The following is a 24,049-nucleotide window of genomic DNA, read 5'->3' as shown; positions in this document are numbered from 1 at the left end:
ATAAAAATTGAGGGGTAATTACCATGCTGTATTCTCTTACAAATACCTTGAAATTGTCATTGTCTACGAACATATGTCCTAACCATAAATCACGTTTGGATGGTTTCACGGCTTTAAAGTCCGCAAGCGTGTCGTCTATATCACCGCCATGACTTACAGTATATCAGAGCTTTGGTGATCGACTGTGCGGCCATTACTCCTCGAAAAAAATCTGGATATCCTCCGACAACTCACGACACCGTCACATGTATTCATTGGCTAAGAGACTGAGAACTGGATTAAAATAAGACCATGACGTATACCCTCTCCCTGTCAGGCCTGCGGCCTCTGCACATTGAGCCCTGCCCTTTGTGTGTGTGTGTGTGTGAGTTAACAGGTGTGCTGATGGGCAACAGCTGCACCTAATCAGCTGCTGTCCTTTTAAGCGAACCGTGAACTCCCCTGCACCGCCAGAACGTCTGCGTTCGTCATCGAGTCAGTTCCATCGAGCCAGTTATAGTAAGTATTTTAGTAGTTTTTGGGAAGCTAATAGTGAACCTTGCCTTTCCTCATCAGCTCCAGCCCACTGCCTTCCTTTGCTTGCCACCTGTCTACCCCTTGAACTGGACTCAGCCTTGCCTGTTCCCTTCTGCCTCTGATAATTTATTCTGTCCAGCCAGCAACATTTCTGCATTCAACAATAAAGAACTCGTCATTATATTGTGTTTCCTCCCTCCATTTGGATCCTCCTCACAACCCGCACCCTAAAACTCCCGGCTTTAACAGGAGAAACATGTTTCCGTGGCTTTGGTGGTAGATATGCGGTTATGCGCTTCGGTCCTTATTGAGTTAATGTGGACATTGGCACATCAGGGCTATTAATATATATATATATATATATATATATATATATATATATATATATATATATATATATATATATATATATAAGGGGTGTAACGGTACGCTAAATCACATCTCGGTTCATTTTTTGGGAAACTTTGGTTCGGAATATTTTCGGTACAAAAAACAGAATTTCTTTTTTTTTTTTTAAATATGTTGTAGCGTATGATTAGTATTAAATATAGTTTAATAAACAGGCGGCAATTGGGTTAATGCCTGCACTAACTCTCGATCGCCGCCGGGGGCACTACGCCCGTTTTGAGTTAATTCTTTGGACAAAATGGACGAAAAAGTCCTCGTAGTTCAGTCTTAATATATGAAGGCGCTACATAAAAAAAATGATTAATTTCCTACAACTATGGAAATCTAAACAATACAACACACTACAATGGTCAGAAGCAGAAATAGAAACACAATAAAGAAATCAAATCCTATACTAAGACAAATCTAAATAAATGAAGAAAATGAATAACAGGTTTAAAAGGAAAGGGGCATTGAGACAGGACGAGTGTGTGTGCATGCGTGTTGTGCGTGCGCGTGTAATGAGCAGTGAGCTAGCGTACCAGGCTAAAGTTAGGTGACTTATGCCAAGGTCTACTTGATTCCCCAAATTAATTCTGCAGCAATCGTATGGCCCGTAGGGGATTGCATGCTGCACTTACGGGTTTTGGTTGGCGTCGCTGGACGGGAGAAGGAGAGGAGGCATTGCCGAGGAGAGTGACGTAACAAGGGAGCAAGAAAAAGAAGAAGAGTCGAGTCCAAAAATGAAAAACGAAAAGCAAAGTTCAACCAAGGAAAATTGGTTGCAACGGCCACGGGGTTCTGCGGCTCAGCACGCGGCGTGGTTCAGACCAGGTGGGGCTACCCGTTTCAGGCGTCCAGACACTGGTTGTGCGGGCACGTTGGCTTTTTGCCGAACGCACGCTGTGATCCTCATTGAGGGAAGGTGGCACACCTTGTTGGGGTGCGGCCGCGCTGTGCTGGCTAGCTGGTGAGGCTAGAACCGTGGTGACCACAGACCTTGGGGGTCCCCACGTGTGCCGTGGTTGGTTGGCGGGCGACTCAAAGTAACAAAAGAAGAGCAAAGACTCTGACCTGGGACGGATCAGAGTGTGGCTGTTGCTAAAGAGTTAAAGCCACTCTAAAGAAAAAGTGTAGGAAGTTCACGAGATGTTCTCAAGAATGTCAGTTTGGAAGCGTTTGCCAGAGTCTTGAGAAGAGTTCTTTCAGGAGCAAGAGAGCAAGTCTTTTTTTTTTCCAGGCAAGAGAGAGAGAGAACTTTGCACGGCCTTTTATATGGAATGTGCGCATGTTAATCCCCTTTCACGTCCGGGCAAATTTCCAAATTTGTGAAATACAATTTCTAAAGCTTGGCACACGTGAGCTGAAAAGTTAAAATGCCTGTTGTTTTTTTTTCTTTGATCGGTGAACAACCGGTCGGTCACATTCACATAATGAATGCACAATGGTTGTTGTGGGTTTTTCTCTTTGAAAAAGTGGTCAGAAATCAAACACAACTACAACTGCAAAATCATTCGAACATCATGCATTGGGTCTTGTTTTCAGTTCATGTAGTGTAGAGGTAGATCAACACGAACACATTGGACACAAATTAAAACACCATTTTAATTAGTTTTCAGTTGAAGTCCAGTTCAGTCCATCTTCACACTCGCCACTCGGGCTGGCGCGTGCTCTACCAATGTGCAGTTTGGTTATTGAGATGCGTATTCCAGGTGGGTGGTGACACCTGGGGAATCACATCCTGGGGGTGTGATGTCTCGGCCAAGCCAAGACGGCTTGATTGAATGAAGTCACAGGGGGTCCGGCGTTTTATGCAGGTTTTGGCCTTGTTGTGAGCCCCCTGCTGAGACAGCACGTCCATGCTATCTGGGGTTGAAAGGGAAAGACCATGCGTTGGTCTTCCTTTGGCTCCGGCAGGTCGCTCCAAAGGCTGGGTGCTGGCACTTCAAAAATGACCAACTATGTGTATTCCTGGACTGGCTGGGTCAAACTCTGTGCTCACCGGATCTGGCATCCATTTCGTGACAATGTATATTTTGAAAAGATGACAAGTAAATGGTACAATTTTTTGAGAAAATAAATAAAAGCCAACCATTCGGGTGATATTCGAAGGAATTTCACCAGAATAATAAAATACACTAACAATAACAATCTCTTAATTTTACAAATTATTTAAGACACTGAAATCTTTACATACTCAGCAGCAACAGCCTATGACTATGACACATAAGAATTCAAGTTAAAGCCAAGTTGTCACTACAGTACATATATACACTTTTTGTGATTAAAAAAATGTACATACAATAACAGTTTACAATTATTGCTAACTATATTAAAACTATTTTTATAATGAAAAAAAATACAGTAACTTTATAAAGTCTTTGCGAAATTGTATACACTTTTTAGGCATTTTCTTTGAACGTTGAACAGCATATTGTAACGAATTGGGTTATCTGTGTTGTGGTCGGATTTGTGTGTTGCTGCGTTATTTTTCCGAGGTTCATGAATTCATCGTACGGCAAGCGAGTGGAGCAGCGGAGAAAGAAGAGCGCAAGCAGTTGTACTTGGATTAATAAAAACGTGATAATTAAACTACGTCTGACAGCGTGTTCCTTGAAGATGCTACAATATGATAAATCTCGCTATTTAAGTTTGATGTTTTTGCTCCCTAAGAAACATTCACAGTCGGGTGATGGATGATGGACTCCTCCACGTACCTTTCCCCATCGGCGATTTTAACAGGAAAGCCAGAATGTTCCCAAACGGGAGACTGCAGTTTACGGGGGGGACCTTCGAGCTCTGGCTCTTTTCTGGCTCTCTCTTTGGTGTCGCTACCCTCCTCTACTGCGTGCAACAGTCAGTAGCGCCTGTGCGTAAACCCGCGCTAATAAGTGGACCGAACGTAAGTGGACCGAAACGAACATGCCATACCGAAATGTATTAATACACCCACGTGTACCGTTACACCCCTAATACAAATATATATATATATATATATATATATACATACATACATACATACATACATACATACATACATACATACATACATACATACATATATATATATATATATATATATATATATATATATATATATATATATATATATACATATAAACACGCACGCACGCACACACATACATACATGCACGCGCGCACACACACACACACACACAGTAAGACACCTGGCTCACAAAAACCCTGCCTCTCCCATGTGGCTGTTGCGCCTCTTTCATCTTCGCTCTTGTGTGCATCACCCGCGAAACAGTAAATATGGAAGAACATGTTGTGGAGTTTTACGTACTCGACCCAGAGTCCAGTGGAAATCTTTATACAGCATTGATGTACTATTCATGCATGCAAATTGTACTGTATGCAACAAGTTTATTTCTTATACAACAAAATATGTCAGACATATCGGGCTTGACAGCGAAGCTGATGCACTAATGCCAATATGTCATTTAGCTAGCGGTTTGATTTACTTACAGCTCTGACCTCTCCAGCAGCTTTGATTTTGGTACCATATTTTCCAGACTTTAAGTCGCAGTTTTTTTCATAGTTTGGCCAGGGGTGCGACATATACTCTAAAGTGACTCATGTGTGAAATTATTAACACATTATATTGTATCTCTTTCCTTTTCAACGTCAGCAAACAATAAACGAAACAACCACAGGAGGGCCTTCTAAGGCTGCATATAAACCTGCATTACATATTGACTTTACAACGGGCAGGATAACATGTATAGTGTATATCCTTTCACATCTTATTGTAACCTACATAAAGAAACATAAAGATAAATCCTAAAAGCTTTTAAAATGCATGAATAATTTCAACGGTTAAAATCTAACATTTTGATAGATAAGTTATTAAAATAGTATGGTAAAGACCAATTTGATTGTCTATCAATATACATCCATACAAAATAGTGTACTGTTGCTTTAAGACACTGGCTGGGGTCTTGCATCAGCCACACGTATGGAGCTGAGAGCGGGGAAGAGAACAAAGAGATAATTACGACCGAATACATAAATACTTTTGGAGACTTGGAAACATTCTACACGGTCGGGGGTAAATAAAAGACTTATTTAATCGATCTACAACCGTTTTGGTGAGTTTAAAGTTATCTTACCGTAACTTTCTTGTATGCTACATGTATGAATGTTAGCTAAATGTTATCATCGTAGTTCGGTGGAAATGATGTGTACTAAGAGCACAGTTAATTTCCTCCAAAAATGCGACTTATACTCCAGTGCGACTTATGTTTTTTTTCTCTCTATTATGCATTTTATGGCTGGTGCGACTTGTACTCCAGAACGACTTATAGTCCGGAAAATACTGTAATTGCGTCTGTTTTAAGGTTTGATCGCCGGACAAATCCACTTTTGTACTTGCCGAGGTTCAACAGGCAGTGCTCTGAGAAATTATCACAGACAATTAGTTGCTGGATGGTCTGCGCCTAGGCAAGGTGGCCACTCATAGCGCCTCCTTCCCAGATATGCTTGTCCGGTGGCCCGCTGTCTGCTCGGAGAAAGTGGGCATATGTTTACTTAGAAAAAAAATTGAAAGAGCAGTACTCCAGCCGGGGAGGGGAGACCTCTCTGAGCACGCCTTTATTGGTCATGCATGTGCGGGCAATTTCAGAGCAGCTGAGCAGCAGTCGGGGAGTCTGGCGCCTTGGCTGGGGTGACCACTCATAACACTTCTTTTCCAGATATGCTTGTTGGGCGTTCTGCTGACTGCTTGAGAAAGTGACCATGTGTTTTTTTCTACAGGGGCAGTACGGGGTTGGCTCCTCAATCTTCTGGGATTGGGTGGAGCTGGTGTTTAGAGAGCAGGAATTAGCAGGGATGCTAAGAGATGGGTGAATGGAGGAAAACATCACGTTGGGTAGGGGTGGGCAATATTTTTGCCCATATTGCCCACCCCTACCCAACGTGAAGTATATATAATCGATATTTTTTCAAAGAACCTGATAACGATAATTTGACGATATTCTACAAAAAATATTTTAAATCTGCACTTGCTTCATAGACCAATTGTGGATAGACAGCGTTTGTGAACATCTCTTTTAAATTGCTAAATCCAGCTTCTGCAAACCATAATGATATTCTACGTCAATATTTAACAATTGGGAACAAAAAATTATGTATAGACTTACATTGATTTTTTGGGAATATTAATGTAATTTAAATGACTCTGCTGTTATTCCATAATGAGGTGACATTTTGAGTTGAAGTAAGTACTGGTCTATCACTGCCAACTACTACAGGAATCAGAATGAGAAAAAGGTGTTAACTACAGCAATCAGAATGAGAAAAAATGTATTTGATATGTGACGTGTGATGAAGTGTCACCCAGCGAGAGAAAAAAAAAGACGTCAGCATGACAACACCCATTCTCATACATTGGTCACCGTATTCAGAATAAAGTTGAGCAGCAAAACTGCAATTTACCAAAAAGTGCTTTTTCCCACTCATTCATCGCTGTGGTATGTAGCCTTGTGACTTTCTTTATGCTTGGGTGTATCCTGGCGTCACACTAATTAAGCCGCCGTAGTTTGTGCAACACTCGGGAATAGAGGCTAGTTATGAATGATGCGGACTAAAAGCTTGTCAACTGAATGTTAACCGATCAGCCAGGCTGTCATGTTTGACTTGTTCGCTAAAGTACTGTGTGTGTGTGTGTGGGGGGGTGCGTGCGTGCGTTTGTATTTGTTGGCTCAATTCGGCGACTATTTTCTGAGTATGTGTGTTCACTACACTTTTGTTTAGCGTGCTTGCGCGGTCACCAAGTTTTCCTTGTAATCCATATGGTGCAACAGAATTGCTCTTCACAGTGACCGTTTTGGCACATCTAACAATGTTATTCCCACCGACGTCAGTCTGGTCAACCCCAAACCATTTACAAGCTACGGACGACGTGGACTTGCGCCTTGCTATTATTCCCCGCTGGACACTCCTCCATATTTGAAATGTAGCTCGGCTGTAGTGCGGACAGAGTCACGTGACTGAGTCCTGCCCGCTGATTCGGTGAATGGATCTCACTTCACCCTCCTCTGCCGTCAATGCACCCTGATTTTCAGCATTTCCTCATACTTTGCGGCCGTCGACTGACTCGAGCTGTTATGCTTTTAGAGGCAGTATTAATACTCGATAATGTAAAATTACACATCGTGAAAGCAAGATTGACAATGATATCGATGACGATATATATCGTCCACCTCTAACGTTGGGGGTGTTTTTTGTGAGGAATTCGCATTGTAACATGGCTAAAAGCTCAAAAAAGTTTATTACACATGATACAGACCCTTGAATGAAATGTGCTGCGCTAAGCAGAATTGCTTTTTTTTTTTTTTTTTTTTATCAATCAATCAATCACATTTTATTTATATAGCACTTTTCATACATAAAAATGCAACTCAAAGTGCTTTAAAACATTCAAAGCAAAACATAGAATTATCTTCAATCAAAAGAAAAGATAAATTATTTAAAAGTTGTTGAAAGCCAAACTAAAAAGGTGTGTCTTGAGCTTCCTCTTAAAAATAGCAACAGTCTCTGCAGACCTGACATCCTCTGGCAGGCTATTCCAAAGGTGAGGACCAAAATGGCTGAATGCAGCCTCGCCATGCATTTTGGTCCTCACCCTTGGAATAAATAAAAGGCCGGCGCCAGAGGACCTCAGGATCCGCGAGGGCTGGTATGATAAAAGCAAATCAGATAAATAAGATGGCCCAAGACCATTAACACATTTATAAACTAATAAAAGTACTTTAAAATCGATCCTGAAACACACAGGGAGCCAATGCAGCAATTTCAAAACTGGCGTAATGTGCTCCCGCCCTCTGGTTCTCGTCAGCACCCGAGCGGCTGAATTCTGCAGTAGTTGCAGTGGTGAAATGCTCTTTTTCGGGAGGCCAGAGAGCAGGGCATTACAGTAATCTAAATGATAGGAAATAAAAGCATGCATCAGCACTTCCGTGTTAGCCTGAGAGAGAAACGGGCGGACTCTGGCGATATTCTTAAGGTGATAAAAACCAATCTTGGTTACATTTTTAATATGAGGAATAAAACTGAGCTCAGAGTCAAAAATGACGCCAAGGTTCTTCACACAGTGTGAGGGATTAAAAATGTGTAGTTTTGGTAAAAGCTTCTCTCTCTGACCTTCGGGACCGATAACTAAAACCTCAGTCTTGTCCTGATTGAGCTGTAGGAAATTATCTGCCATCCATGACTTGATATCTAAAATGCAATTTAAAAGGGTATCAATGGGTCCTGTGTCATCAGGACAAAGTTTAAACAAAGTTAAGCCACACGTTTGATCTCTGGCCCCCGTGTGTACCAAACAGTCGGATTCCCCTGGTGTGCACCAGTTTTAAGTCAGCTGCTAGGTGCCAGCCGAGGCGGCCTGCCCCGGGGGGTCACTGCAGCCAGGGAGATCTATGGAAAGGGCTTGGCATGCATCCAGAATCAATGAGGGAGATTGGCGGCGAATGGGCGACCCTGGGATGGGCACCGCAGAAGCGTAACTCCACCGACCTTCACTGACAGCCGGGCCTACGAAGAGCTGCCATGTGTTGCGGCTCTGACGGCGGAGAGGGGCAGTGGGCCGTGCACACACATTTCCTATTGGTCCTTCTTTGTTTGTTGTGACATTTTAAAATCTGAACGATTCTAGGAGAACCGGCATGTTAGGCTTGGTTCCCAGTCGATTCTCTGTGCCCAACCCCAGATGTAAGACATCATCTTTATCTTCGCACGTGAATATAAGCTTATGATCTGTGAGGCTATGTGAGTGAAGTTTGTTTTTGAATCTGGTTCATGTAGCGTAGGACAATTGTTCCGTTTTCTTCAGAAACTTGTTTACTTGGATTTATCCATGGATTACCCACTGGCAGTCAAATACCTCAGTGATTCTTGGAGCCAGGTCTCGTGCATCGGTGGCTGTGATGCATATCTTGAGCGCCCACACCGCCAAAAAGTTTTATTTCAATGATAAAATATCATCTTATTTCACATTTAAATGCAGGCAACACTACACAAGATTGAATGGAAAACTCTCAAGGCGTAGTCAACTCACCTTAGATCCGATCCTTGTCTGGGGGACACCTACAGCCTTTAGCTTGGACTTGTAGAGCATCCAGTGGTAACGGAGGTCTTCTACACTCGCGTGTGCTGCTGGACCTGATCCGCACCGACTAACTCCATGCGCCTGAAGCAAAAGTTGGAACTGCTCTTGACCCCATGTAACCCTGGACCTCAGGGCCTGTCAAAAAAGTCAAACAAGTTCAGGGGTGCCGGAATAATACAGCAATCTTTGTTTTTCTAGTTTCAAAATAACAGGCACTATTTCAAACACAATCAAAGTTTCAACCCAAGATGTCAGTACTACAGTTTATTTCATCTCCATTCTACACCATATCAAAGGGGTATCTAAACTCAAGCCAACGAGAGTGCCTCAACTATTTTTTGAGTTTCAAGCTGTCGCTTGCTTGATTTTTAATTTTTTTTGCTTTGTGTTGTGATGTGAGAAGGGATGCACCAAAACCACTTTTTTTTTCCAGACAGTCAACAGACAGACACCTTAATCGATGGAACAAGCACAGCTTTTAACTTCTAAAACGTCTTCCGTTTAGTTTAAAATTTCTTACTTTAACCAGGATCCTGCTCCACATTGTGGCCAAAGGTAGAATCTGGGTCGGTTTGCGAATTTTGGTATTGTACATACGCTCTTAAAAATGTTTTAACTCAACAGTTGGGTTGACACTGTTGTCAGTTTAACGAAATATTGTACACATACACGTAGAGTCCATGGCGGTTAGTGTGGAGTACAGATAGCTTGTCAGTAATTGCGCGACAAGTCCGGAAATCTGTATTGGTGGGCATCGAATTGGTCGTTTATCGGTTTATTTATTATTTGATAAAAAGTGTAATTCAAGCTGTAGTTTGATTTGTATCAATGCTAATGAGAAATGCCCCTGTTGGCCTAAATATGTTTGTATTCCTTTCCAAAAGATGGACGACTTTGCGAAGAAAAAGATCTATCTGTGGAATTTGAATAAATGTATTCCTTCTTTTGAATGTATTTATTTCAGGGTTCATACACCGTTTCCATGGCCAAATTAAAGTACTTTTTAAGTACTTTCAAGATAAATTTTCCGATTTTTCCAGTACCCTTCAAAAGGCGAAAAGCAATGTACCGTATTGACCGAATATAAGACGGCCCTGATGATAAGACGATCCCCTCTTTTTCAAGACTCAAGTTGGAAAATAGTTTTTTTGAACACCAAAATAATTTTTATACAGAAAATAATTACAGTACATCTGAAACAAATGATTATAACAATATATTTGAGAGAAAAAGCATGTTATTTTGCCTCATTCAAATCTTAATATAAGAACATTTAAATATGTAAACTAAAGTGCAATCACATTCGTAAATGAATGGCTTCTGGTTTTTGAAATGTAAATAAACCAATCTATTGTGATCAAACAACAAAATTGCAATAACTGCATTAACCATCAAAGTGAAGTCTAACTAACTGTAGTCTTGAAACAAATCTGAATAAGGAAAAACATTGCAATAAAATAATGCAAACTGGTTTAACTTGAGAGTAGCTGAGATCTATCATGACAGAACATTACTCCTCACAACCATCCTCTGCCTCGCTGTGCTCAGTGTCACTGTCCTCAATCCCATCCTCTGGCTCCGCTGGTTCCTCCCATAGCACGTCAACCTCACTGCCGTCCAGGGCATTTGATATACAACATTTTTTAAACCCGTGGATGATGTTCTTTGGGGAAACTGCATCCCATGCGTGGAGGATCCACTCACAGAGCAAACGTACCGAAGGCTTCTGAATCCTTCCTGTCTGTGTGAGTGCGTGATCACCAGACAGGAGCCACTCTGTGTATTTCTTTCGCAGATTGTCTTTGAATGGTTTGTTGACCACAACATCCAACACCTGCAGCTGACTTGTTATTCCCCACGGAATGATCACTAAGTCGCTGTACATCGCCTTCACTTGTTTTTTGACTGGATCAGACAAGTGTCCACGAAATGCATCCAAAATCAGCATGTTCGTCTTTTTTCTGAGTCCCCCACGCCGTCTGCCCCACACAACCTTGAGCCAGTCCACTACAAGCTCGGTCCCCATTTAGCCCTTTTCCTGGGCACGTACAATAATGGCAGCTGGCATCACCTCCTTAGGTACTGTCTTACGTTTTAAAACCACATACGGAGGAAGTTTGGTACCGTCTGCGAGGCAGGCTAACATGACGTTAACGTGGCGCTTCTCATTTCCTGTGGATTTTATAATAACTGATTTCTCACCTTTCTTGTGCACAATGACAGGTGTTGGTATGTCAAAAAACACAGGTGTCTGATCAGCATTGCCAATCTGATCCACTGGGTAGGAGTGCTTTTTCCTTAAGTTGATTACATAGCGCTGAAAATACAACAGCTTCTCTCCAAAGTCAGAGGGCAGGCGCTGGGCTGGATTTGTTCTTCGTCGCAGCATTAGTCCGTTACACCGCATCATTCTTTTACACCAGCCGAGGCTTGCTTTGAAGTCAGAGGTGGGTATGTTTAGCTCTTTGGCTATTTCCACGGCCTTGAGCTGAATGACAGCTCTGCTGATGGGCATCCTGTCTTTTCGTTTCTCGTCCACGTACGCGCACACCCTTCTGTCAAATTCTTGGAAGCGGCCGCTCTGAGGACCACGGAAAGCTTTTCTCTGACTGTGAGCATTTTTAGGTGATCTTTTTGAGCTCTCCATCTCCGTACATTACACTCTATGACACCATATTTCACAGCCGCTTTGCAATTATTTGAAGACTCTGCCTCATTTATCACCATCATCTTGAAGTTTACATCATAACTTCTCCTCAGCTGCCGGCTAACCTGGCCGATCTTCGACCCACTTCTCTCCAGATTGTCGCTACGTTTCTCCATTTTCTGTTGTCTCTTCTATTATTTTCTTCTCTTTTCTTTCTTACCGCTGTTTTTTATTTTTCTTCTTTGTGACAGGGGTTCGCTTTGGCCTGGGAAGTCAAGTTCAGCATTCGCTTCAATGATATCTGGCGCCATCAAGCATCGTGAATGGGTATAATGTCTAGACTCCGAATATAAAACGACCCCCACTTTTTCAGTCTTATTTCAATGCAAAAAACACCGTCTTATATTCGGGCCAATACGGTAAATCAATCCATTGCCTTGTTGTTTGAGGTCACCAAATGCTGCTGTAGGAAAAATACGAAAAATTGTCCAAAACCTAAGCTTAACATTGAACCAGCCGTTAACATGCTTGCAAACATGTTTTCATTTGTGTTGTTTGATCAAATTTCTTGTTTTTTTCTTAGTCTCATCACTCAATGATAGCGAACAGCATGGACTGATTTACACCGTATTTCTCCTTGTAAATTGCATAATGTGAGATAAATACACGCAACTTCACTCATTAACAAAACTGTTCCATCAAATTAAAGGAAACTATTTAGTTTGTTTCACAATACCTCAGTCACCTTTCATTAAGCAGATCTTGCCTTACAACAGTGGCTATGATAATGACTGTTACCATTTTAATTTAACTAAGAAAAAGACAATACTTAGCTTTTTTATAAGTATAAAAAAAAATTGTGGTGTCAGTTAAACGAGCGTTATTAACAACATTAAGGCAACCCTCTTTTGACGCCATCAAATTTTTTATTGCATTTAAGATTTCCATAGCAACCAAGCGGCTGCATTGATAAATGCTTCTGGTCACCATGATCTATGTATTAAAAAGTCTTATAGAGTAGAGGAAGCATTACATCTGCTTCAAAATATTGACGAGTCTGAAGATTCATTGCTCTGCTGACACACAGAGAGTCCCCCTGCCCCCCGGTGATAGTTGTAGTGTAAGCCTTAAAAGTTGTTCTACCTTGTCTTTGGAGGCCACGGTATGGCGGGTTACAATATAAGTTTGAGTTTATGTATTTCTTCTGGCGTCTTCCTTGCTATAGAGACAACCGACATGGCAGGACAGTGTTTTGTTGCGTCTTTATTCAGACATGAACAGCCTCGCTCTAATTCACCTTTCTCTCTTTTCTTCTTCACTCAGGAAATATGGCGTCCCAAACCAACTCAAAAAGGAACAAATACTTAATCAGGATAAAAACAAATAAATACATACTCACAAAACAATATTGTAACATGTTAGAAACATAATAAATACAAAATAATATGTTAAATGATTCCTTTTTTCTGAAGCTGAGCTATGATTGTTCGTTATCTGAGCCCTGAGCAACTGTGACGTCATTTTCAGTCGACAGAAATGACAAAATCCCCGCCCCCAGTGATGGCTAAAAATGGGTGGATTAACGCTTATTCCACAAACGCAATATTTATCAGAATGCCTTGTTTCAACTAGTGGGCCTGCAGAGAACATATTCTTGGAAAAAAATATGTCTGGGTCGACTTTCTCTTTGATAAAGTATTTGCCTAAGAAAATCAATCCTCTTTTTTCATGTTAAGGGTATTAAAATTCAATAAAATAATGGGACAGAAAAATCAAGGGATTTTTTTTTACAATAAATAAAATGCACAATAAACTATATGTTAACTGTGAAAAAACTCGATTAATCGCAATTAAATATTTTAATCGTTTGACAGCACTAATAAAAACTCAAATTTATTTAGTTAAATCAGCTCTAAGTTACAAATTATACAGTACATGACCTTCACAGTACAAACAAGTATAATAACTCTTTCAGTAGATCTTGATGCTTTTATCCTTCCATCAGAAACAGGGGGCAATTTTAAAATTGTTTACCTTAATTAATGAAAATATATTTTACCAGACCTAAAGCCTACTGTTCAAATATTTTAGGCTACAAACTATTTTTGATGCATGTCTCTCACTATAGTTTTTTTATGGTTTGAATTCCACCTACGTGTTACCAATGAAAATAAAATCAGACTACTAAAAAAAATATAAAATGTAAATTTAAATGTCGGCTAGCCATGGCACTCAGTGTTTACCTTAAGCCCGGTTCACATGGCAGGATAGTCGGTCTGATTTTAGCCCGAATCTCCCCTCCTGATAATCGTCGGTCAGACCAGATTCTCATAATGCCTCCAAAAATAATCTTATCAGATAATCCTGCTGAGACTGATCTCAACTGCTCAGGAGAACGTTCGACCTCCAATCGGGGGTCTTCAAGATGTTGGATTGTTTTGGCCCGACTTCACACCATGTGAGGCAAACGAGCATGCAGCCAGTTGACAGTGACATGCAGCCCATCAGAAAGCGAAGTGAGTGGGAGGCGATGAAGCGCAGTGGGAATCCAAAATTAAAACAGTCTTGGTGCAAGACAGCCCAAGGTCTTTTCTTTTTGTGTTGCTTTTTCCGCTAAAAATAATCCACAACTGAGCATCACCGTCAAGATACAATTTGAGACCCCTGCTGCCTCTTCGTCCGCCATGTTTGTTTATTCCAAAATCACGTTTAATCTCAAGGGGTTTTGTGAGATTTTCACTTTGATGTGAGAATATCCTTTTGAATGTAAACAGTGTATATCCGCCACATCAATCACCAGCTTTGAGGGCACTTTTTTTTAAGTTGCCAGTGCTGTTCCTGTGATCTGCGCTGTCATTTACTGTCCTCCCAAATACAAAAAGGAGTTTTGGGATTTTTCTGACTGATATTGCGATTTCAATTTAATTAGCGATTTTCTTGAAATCAAGCTTCAGTGCAATACTCACAATGCACAGTAACATTTACAAACATGACACAAAATGCCATTGCCAATTATACCAAAATGCCAATTATACCATAAAAAACAACATACAAGTTTTTAAAAATGGTTCAAGTAAAGTATTTCTGTACTACTTGGAATCAAGTATACATATGCATTTATGTGCAATTGTATATAAATCAAATTTTAACCCCAAAATGTTTTACATTTTGTACTAATGTATATGTTCTTTGTACATAAGTCAATATTTTTCCCATATTTTTGCTAGAGACTTAACTGCTTCAAACGGAGACTGAGGGCTTAGCGGTATGGCTTGAAATATATATATATATATATATATATATATATATATATATATATATATATATATATTATATAGTATTATTTGAATTTTTTGGTCGTAACAGTAATGGTGAGTGTAAAAATCACAATGAGAATGTTTGTGATTGGGTTATTTAAGCCTTTGGCAAGTTCCGGCCGGTGTTAGAACGTGTGCTAAATTGCTAGTGTAGCCCTCGCCTTATTTTTTGTCTAGATACGTGTTGATTGTAATACAACATTTCTGTTCATAACTGCTGGATCGCCACCCTTACGCGGTTCTAGTCAGGCTTCAGTAAAAGGTCTACTGTACACCTAAGCACTTATTTTGCTATTCTCGACTCTGCATTTCACTCGATGCGATGCGCACACTTAACGAGCCCTTATTTCCCTCCATAGTGAAAACGCTACTTGTTGTCGTTTATTTGTCACAAGGGAGGAGATGATGCGCAGAACGCAGCTCGTTGCTGCTTCACACGGACTTACATATAGTATAAATAAAGACCGTGCTGCTACAGGGCAAGCTTAAACTAGCTTAGCATTCAGCCAGCCGCCAATAAAATGACTTCCGGGAGTACGCGCGACAGGACAACGCTTTTTTTATTTTTTATTTTTAACCAGTTCGGTGCTGGACCTGCCCACAGTAGCATGCCACTAATGGTGAGCGTGGGGGATAAGTGCCCTTTAAAGAAACCGCATCTTTGGCGATCTCGAAATTGCATTGTCTGAGTTCGCGATTTCGGTCCCAAAATGATAAATCGTTCAGCCCTACCCAGCAGTGAAGTCAAATTTGATCCAGCACCAAAGTCAGATTTGACCCAGCAGCAAAGTCACCGTTGACCCAGCAGTAAAATTCGAGCTGCCCCAGTCGCAAAGTCACATTCAACCCATTTGGGAACTATCCAACCCAACACGCCTGGTCGCGCCCTTAACCTAGCCCAGCCAATCCAAAATAACCACCAGCTGGGCCGGTCCGACTTTAGGAATGTGTTGGGTAACCGAAATAAATAAATTTAGGTTATTTTTAACCCAGTGGTTTTAAGGGTGTAATGCATTTTCTGGTTCCGGCGCCGCGCGAGTGGCAGCCCGCTACAGTAGCTCCGGCTCATCGGTGAGCCTTTTCGTGTGTTTTTGTTCCTTAATATTACTCTACCTCATACCTTTTTCATATAGTTGATAGTCGTAACTTGCGTAGCAATGGACACCCAAACTGCGGTATTCTTGCTGCTGCTGATGGCTATTTTTTGCGCGATCGTGTCCGGCGACTTGGCTCGGAGACGCGCCCCCATTGTTTACAGCCGGAATCAGCTGTTAGCACTCCGTGCTAACCCTGCGCCGGCTCTCCGGGCGAGACCCGATATCCCCCGTGAGCTGAGGAGGAAGAGACGGGGATCTCGTGCGGGGGTTAAACGCCGGGAAAGGAGGAGACGATACCATCCCCCTCCCGTCTGTTATCATGGGGAATGTTAGATCGCTCCCCAACAAGATGGACGAGCTAGCGGCGCTTACCCGGCATGAGAGGGACTTCCGGGAGGCTAGCCTGATGCTATTCACGGAGTCGTGGCTAACAGTGCTAACGCCGAACGCGGTCGTAGAATTGGACGGCTTCCAAATCATACGCGCGGACAGGACGCTGGAGAGTGGAAAGAGGAAAGGAGGAGGGCTGGCTGTGTTTGTGAACGATAGATGGTGTAATCCTGGGCACATCACGATAAAGGAGCAGCTTTGCAGCAGGGATATTGAGCTGCTAGCTGTTGGCATGAGGCCATTCTACATTCCGCGAGAGTTTAGTCATGTGATCGCGGTGACTGTCTATGTCCCACCAGCTGCTAGCAGCGACACAGCCTGTGATGTCTTGACTGCAGCAGTGAGCAGGCTACAAACACAGCACCCAAATGCCCTGATACTCATCTCTGGTGACTTCAATCATGCCTCCCCTTCCGCCTCTCTGCCTTCATTCACACAGTATGTCACCTGCCACACCAGAGACAATAAAACACTGGACCTTTTCTATGCCAACACCAAGGAGGCATACACATCACTGCCCCTCCCCCCGCTGGGCAAAACTGATCACAACCTGGTGGCTCTCCAGTCTGTGTACAAACCTCTGGTCCGCAGGCAGCCAGCTGTGACCCGCACGGTTCAGAGATGGTCTGGAGAGGCCGAGGAGGCCTTAAAGGACTGCTTCAGCACAACTGTGTGGGAACTATTCAGCGATGCTCACGGGGAAGACATTAGTAGTCTAACGGACACTGTTACAGACTACATAAATTTCTGCATGGAGAACACCATACCCACCAGGACAGTAAGGTGTTTCTCCAACAACAAACCCTGGATCACACCAGACATAAAAACTCTCCTGAAGGAGAAGAGGAGGGCTTTTGCGTCAGGCAACATAGAGGAGTGGAAGACTATGCAGCACCAGCTGAGGAGGAGGATCAGAGAGGGGAAAAGGTCCTACAGGAAGAGGATGGAGGAGCAGCTGCTGCAGAATAACGCCAGGGGAGTCTGGAGGGGCCTGAAGACCATCTCAGGCCATGGACAACCCAAGACCCGGACTGGGGGGGACCTGCAGGGGGGCAAATGAGCTGAACCTTTTTTTCAATAGGTTCGATCAGATGCCTGCCTCCACTCAGTCTCTCCTGCTGCAGCCTCCACCTACTCCTCCTGCTGGGTGTGTCAACCCCTCCCCCCTTTTCTCCACAGTCTCCAGCTCCCAGCTACACCAGATAGCCACCACTCCCTCCTACCCAGCCTTGGCCTTCACAACATCTCAGGTGAGGAACCAGCTGAAGAAGATGAAGGCGAGGAAGGCAGCGGGTCCAGATGGCATCAGCACCCAGCTCCTCAAATCCTGCACAGACCAGCTTTGTGGAATTGTCCAGCACATGTTCAACCTGAGCCTAAAGCTGGGCAGGGTCCCCCAGCTATGGAAAACAGCCTACCTGGTCCCAGTGCCAAAGACACCCCACCCGAAGGGGCTCAACAGCTTCAGACCACTGGCGCTGACGTCTCACCTGATGAAGACCCTGGAGAGACTGGTCCTTGTCCACCTGCGCCCCCTGGTGAGCTCCTCAATGGACCCACTCCAGTTCACATATCAGCCTGGCATCAGTGTGGATGATGCCATCATCTACCTCCTCCACACTTCACTCTCCCACCTGGAGAAGGCGGGGAGCACTGTGAGGATCATGTTCTTTGATTTCTCCAGTGCTTTCAACACCATCCAGGCCACCCTACTGGGAGACAAGCTGGAGCGGGCGGGGGTGGCCCACCACCTCACCACATGGATCCAGGACTACCTCACAAACCGGCCACAGTATGTGAGGACACAGGACTGTGTGTCTGACGTGCTCCTCTGCAGCACGGGGGCCCCACAGGGAACTGTCTTGGCTCCCTTCCTGTTCACCCTCTACACCTCGGACTTCAACTACAACACCCCTACCTGTCACCTGCAGAAGTTCTCTGACGACTCTGCGATTGTCGGCCTCATCACAGGCGGAGATGATCGGGAGTACAGAGAACTTACTCAGGGTTTTGTGGACTGGTGCCAGCAGAACCGCCTCCTGATCAATGCGGGGAAATCCAAAGAAATGGTGGTGGATTTCGGTAGGCGCCAGCACTCTTCACCTGCACCAGTGAATATCCGGGGAACAGATGTTGAGAGAGTCTCAACTTACAAGTACCTGGGTGTTCATCTGAACAATAAACTGGACTGGTGCGACAACACAGACGCCCTCTATAGGAAGAGTCAGAGCAGACTGTCCTCGGTGGGGGACAGGAGGATGTTGGCCAAGCTGTCATCAATGCTGGACAACCCGGACCACCCCCTCCAGGGCACCCTAACAGCACTCCACAGCTCCTTCAGGGACAGACTGTTACACCCTCGCTGTGCAAAGGAGAGATTCCGCCGTTCCTTCTTGCCTGCTGCTGTCAGACTCTTTAACAAGAACATTGTGTAGTCTCTACAAACTGGCGGACATTAGTGCAATTGTGCAGTCCTGCACCTGAGCTCATATCGTGCAATACCCAATATTCCCCACTACTGTAATACCGTGCAATACTCAACATTCCCCACTACTGTTAGTCTAGTTTTATTTTTATCCAATGCTGTCCCTTACATTTTACTACAGCACTGCAGCACTGTCACTTACTTAGAGTATTTTTCCTCTGTACTATGTATAGGCCAAAATTGAGTGTTCCTCATACTTTTTATGTAGATGTAGGTTGGTGTGTATATACATGTTACTGCGTATATTTACATAGGTTTGATCCTAAATGTTTGCCGTCAATGTTATACATTAATGGCCACATTATGCCGCCGTCCCTGTGTGACCTATATCTTTGCTGCTGTAACAATGAAAATTTCCCCGGTGTGTCCGATCAATAAAGGCATTCTTATCTTATCTTATCTTAATTCGCATTGCCGGTGGGGATCAGCTGCATAGCTAAGCTAGCTAGTTGGAGAGAAGCTCTCTACGGGGCAAACTGTGTTTGTTGCCGTGCGTAACGGAACGAGAGCGGGGCCGGCAGAAAATTGACAACAAAGGTGTTGAGACACTGCCGAGATGGCTTCATTGACTGTACTTCTGGGCAATATTTTAAAGTAATAGCGTTATTGCGTTCCTAGTTCGTTTTCAAGAAATTCAGTATCAAGAGTCACTACCAGACAAAACATGCAAACTACGACAAGGTGACTGGTCACGAAAGCTGTAAAAAATTTAAAGCACATCACCAAAAATCTCTTTGCAAAAGTTTGGACACCCCTGACATAAACCCTTGGACAGTGATAACAAATATGTATGTTTGGTGGGCTTATGCTGAGGCTGCTAACTCACGCTTAGTGTGTCCTGTTGCATCGTGAGTTCTTTGGGCTTGAGTGTTGCTCTCTTAGTGTAAAGGATCCTTGAAAGCAGTTCATTCTCTCTGCAGAGCCAGGCCTCAAACTCTCTCTTCATGGACTCATATTGACCTTCATCCACCTGTAAACATCAACAACTCATAAAAAATCAAACTCAGGGCAAGAAAATAAAAAAACAACAACTTGACATTAGTATGAATAAAGAAAACAGAAACATTTTGAAATAAAGTCAGGCAATTTGAGTAACAAAGTAACAACACCCATTATCTTCCGCTTTTCTGAGGTCGGGTCGCGGAGGCAGCAGCTTCAGCAGGGAAGCCCAGACTTCCCTCTCCCCAGCAACATCTTCCAGCTCTTCCAGGGGAATCCCAAGGCGTGACCAGGCAAGCCGGGAGACATAGTCTCTCCAGCGTGTTCTGGGTCGTCGTCGGGGTCTCCTGCCAGTGGGACATGCCCGGAACACCTACCCAGGGAGGTGTCTAGGAGGCATTATTATCAGATGCCCGAGCCACCTCAACTGGCTCCTCTCAACGCAGAGGAGCAGCGGCTCGACTCTGAGTCACTCCCGGATGGCCGAACTTCCTATCTCTAAGGGAGAGTCTCCAGGCTCTGCTTCCTCAGTGGAAGGCGTGTGGGTGGAATTGAGGTCTTCGAAGTATTCTCCCCACAGACCCACAACGTCCCGAGTTGAGGTCAGCAGCACCCCATCTCCACTATAAACAGTGTTAATGGTGCACTGCTTCCCCCTCATGAGACGCCGGATGGTGGACCAGAATTTCCTCAAAGCCGCCCGGAAGTCATTTTCCATGGCCTCCCCGAACTCCTCCCACACCTGAGTTTTTGCCTCAGCAACCGCCAGAGCTGCATTCCATTTGGCCAGCCGGTACCCGTCAGCTGCCTCCGGAGTCCTGTTGGCCAAAAAGGCCAGATAGGACTCCTTCTTCAGCTGTACAGCATCCCTTACTGCTGGTGTCCACCAGCGGGTTCGGGGATTGCCACCACGACAAGCACCGACCACCTTGCGGCCACAGCTCCAATCGGTCGCCTCAACAATGGAGGTACGAAACATGGTCCACTCGGACTCGATGTCTCGATGGACAATCCGTGACGAGCACAGAAGTCCAGTAACCGAACACCGCTCGGGTTCAGATCGGGGGGGCCGTTCCTCCCAATCACGCCGTTCCAGGTCTCACTGTCGTTGCCCACGTGAGCATTGAAGTCCCCTAGCAGAACAATGGAGTCCACAGAGGGAGCGCTGTCCAGCACACCGTCCAAGGACTCCAAAAAGGGTGGGTACTCTGCACTGCTGTTTGGTACATAGGCAGAGTACCCCTCTCGAGAGGACTGGTACCAGAGCCCAAGCTATGTGTGGAGGTGAGCCCGACTATATCTAGTCGGAACCTCTCAGCCTCACACACCAGCTCGGGCTCCTTCCCTGCCAGAGAGGTGATATTCCATGTCCCAAGAGCTCATTTCTGTTGCCGGGGATCGGACCACCAAGGTCCCTGCCTATAAACGCCGCCCAGCTCGCACAGCAACACGACACCTTTGGCCCCTCCCACCGGTGGTGAGCCCATGGGAATGGCCTTCTTATATGTTCAAAAAATAGTTTCTATTATTTTCTTCAGACAATGAGGCTTTTATTTACCTCTATACGGAAGTAACCAGAGCTGGGCAGCGACCCTCCGTCCCCGGTTTCCGTCCCGCATATTCAATCGACCCACGTGGTCCCAGTCGGTCGGAGTCAGCCAACCGGCGTCGAGAACGGACTTTACCGATATCGCGTCACATGCAGGTGCCGCACTCCAGACACGCAGTAGAGTAAGGAAACAATAAAAAATAAAAGGGTGTGGTGTGCCTTGCGGTCCCACAGACACAATGACATGTCCCATATTCTTTTTATTTCACCGATGACAACGCTATGCGTGTGTGTGTGTGTGTCAGTTGTTTGATATTTTTTCTTTGCTTGGCGGCATGTCTGCTTGTGCGGCACCTGCGTGTGACGTCAAGATTATGTAATCGATGCCGAATGGCTGTCGCCGGCGAAGGACGGGCCGGGGCCACATGGGTCGATTGAATATGCAGGAAACCAGGGACGGAGGGTTGCTTCCCAGTGCTGCAAGTAGCACAATACCTCCTTGAGAATACGTCATCAGTCTCATTTGCATGATTTACCCAGAACTATGACAGAGTTGTGATGGAAATGCAAACAACCTCGGCCACTGAAACTTGTATTACCAGAGATGGGCATTTTACCTTATTTTGTTGGTCCGTCCTCTGTCTGCGATCTGGGTTCGCTTCCGTCATCGTCCGTCCGCACTTATTCATAAAAATAGTTGTCCTCCAATCCCGTCCGTCCTCGTCCTTTTAAAGGGCTTCCGTCCTTATATTCATTCTGTCAGTCCAGAGAAACACCCACCCCCCCACCAAAAAAGCGCCCATGCCCTCATAAACATTTTTTAAAGCTCATTAGCTGGCTAATTTCTTTTGCACATCCACTTACCAGCTGGGAGGATCGTGAGTAGATTGAATTGTTTAATTGTTTACTGAACTGAACTGAACTCTTTAACCAAGATAGCAGTCTAAACAAACACCATCGGTCACAAGATCGGAGCCCGCCAGGGGACATCACAAGAATATTTAAAATTACGTTATAACTAGGGTTGGGCATCGTTTGAATTTGGATGATTCCTAACGATTCTCGATTGCGATTCATAACAAAAAAGGGAGTTAATTTGGGACAAATCACATGAACTTCTCTGTTTTTTAATTTCATGAAATGTTTGTGGACTTTACCATGAATTACTCAAAGGACTGTTTTTGACCAGTAGCTTTATTTTTAATAAACATTTTTGTATTATTATTTAGTATTATTTTTCACAAGAGCTTTATTTTTTAGAAGTTCAAGACAATACAATAATGCAGCTGTTACTGAAAGCATGCTACTGTACTGAACTGAACACCAATTGATTGGCTAACCTTGTCCTTCTTTCGAAAGAAAATCTATATGACAACACAACGCTGCATTTTAAAGGCAAGCAAGGAAAGTCTATCTAATCTAATCAGTCTATGTAACCATATGCTGTATGTGTATGTACAGTATATATGTATATATATATATATATATATGTATATATATATATATATATATATATATATATATATGTATATATATATATGTATATATATATATATATATATATATATATATATATGTACATATATATGTATATATATATATATATATATGTACATATATATGTATATATATATATATATATATATATATATATATATATATATATATATATATATATATATATATATATATATATATATAATATAATATATTTGCTGCAGCTGCGTACGCTATAAGCTAATTATTAGCTGTATATGTGAATTTGTGTGTTGAACTTGTGGGCATTAGACGTACTTAGCCGATTCAGACTTTGGGTCATGAGCCTCATCGCGTCAATTCTATGACTAGGCATCGGCCAAATGAGCAGGCTGGGCCGGCCCGGGCAGGATCACTGACCCGTGAAGGGCGATTGCTGCCACCGCGGTGTCCCAGCGGCCGCCGCAGGTGTGGAGATCTGTGGGAAAGGCCCGGCAGATGCCCAGAGTCGCCACCGCCGTGGCTCACACTTGCCGGCCAGCACGAAGCGAGTGGAGGCGCTGACCGAGACGATCACGGCAGCTCGAGTGGGGGCGAGCTACTGTGCTATTACTACGCAGCTTTGGCGGAAGAAGGGGCTGTGGCGTGCACACACTTTTTTTTTTTTTTTTTTAAATCAGCCTTACTTCTTGTGCTTCTTCTGCGCAGCTGACTAAGAATCGAAACTTAGCACTGATGTTCTAAAATCTGAACGGTTCCGGGAGAACCGGAATAATGGTCCCAGTTCCACTCGATTCCCATTTCTCTGTGCCCAACCCTAGTTGTAACGCAATAAGGTTCCAGTTTTTAAAACTAATTATTACAACATAACGCACGGTTATTTAAGGAAGAAACGAAAGACTTCCACTTCCATGTCGTTTAAGTATACATCGTTGTAATCCATGGTATTACATCTATTGATGCACGAGAGGGCAGACTATGCCTGTGCAATGTTACTGCATGGAACGCACATAAAAAGTGTTGTGCAGGCAGTTAATAAAGGCGACTCCGTGGTATTGCAGAAGAAAACAGTGGTCCTGCATTTTAAAAGAACCCAACACAACACGTCAGTCGGT

At 43.6% G+C, this 24,049-nt stretch overlaps 1 protein-coding gene across 2 annotated transcripts in view; it reads right to left on the bottom strand.

Annotated features, from left to right (window-relative positions):
- The window catches only part of syne3 (spectrin repeat containing, nuclear envelope family member 3), a 209,222-nt gene that overhangs the window by 10,534 nt on the left and 174,639 nt on the right, over positions 1–24,049 (bottom strand). For both annotated transcript variants that reach the window (XM_086048603.1, XM_086048604.1), the window contains exons 13-14: positions 19,797–19,940; positions 8,984–9,169 (exon numbers count right to left, since the gene is read on the bottom strand). In XM_086048603.1, the coding sequence (XP_085904729.1) occupies positions 8,984–9,169; positions 19,797–19,940 (330 nt within the window). The remainder of the gene's footprint in view (positions 1–8,983; positions 9,170–19,796; positions 19,941–24,049) is intronic.

Source organism: Filicampus tigris, chromosome 13 (genome assembly GCF_054856515.1).
Source record: "Filicampus tigris isolate MCC_2025a chromosome 13, RoL_Ftig_1.0, whole genome shotgun sequence".
In the NCBI taxonomy this organism is placed as follows: Eukaryota; Metazoa; Chordata; class Actinopteri; order Syngnathiformes; family Syngnathidae; genus Filicampus; species Filicampus tigris.
Note: the sequence above shows the minus strand (reverse complement) of the source record. Positions and strands in the feature narration are given on the sequence as shown.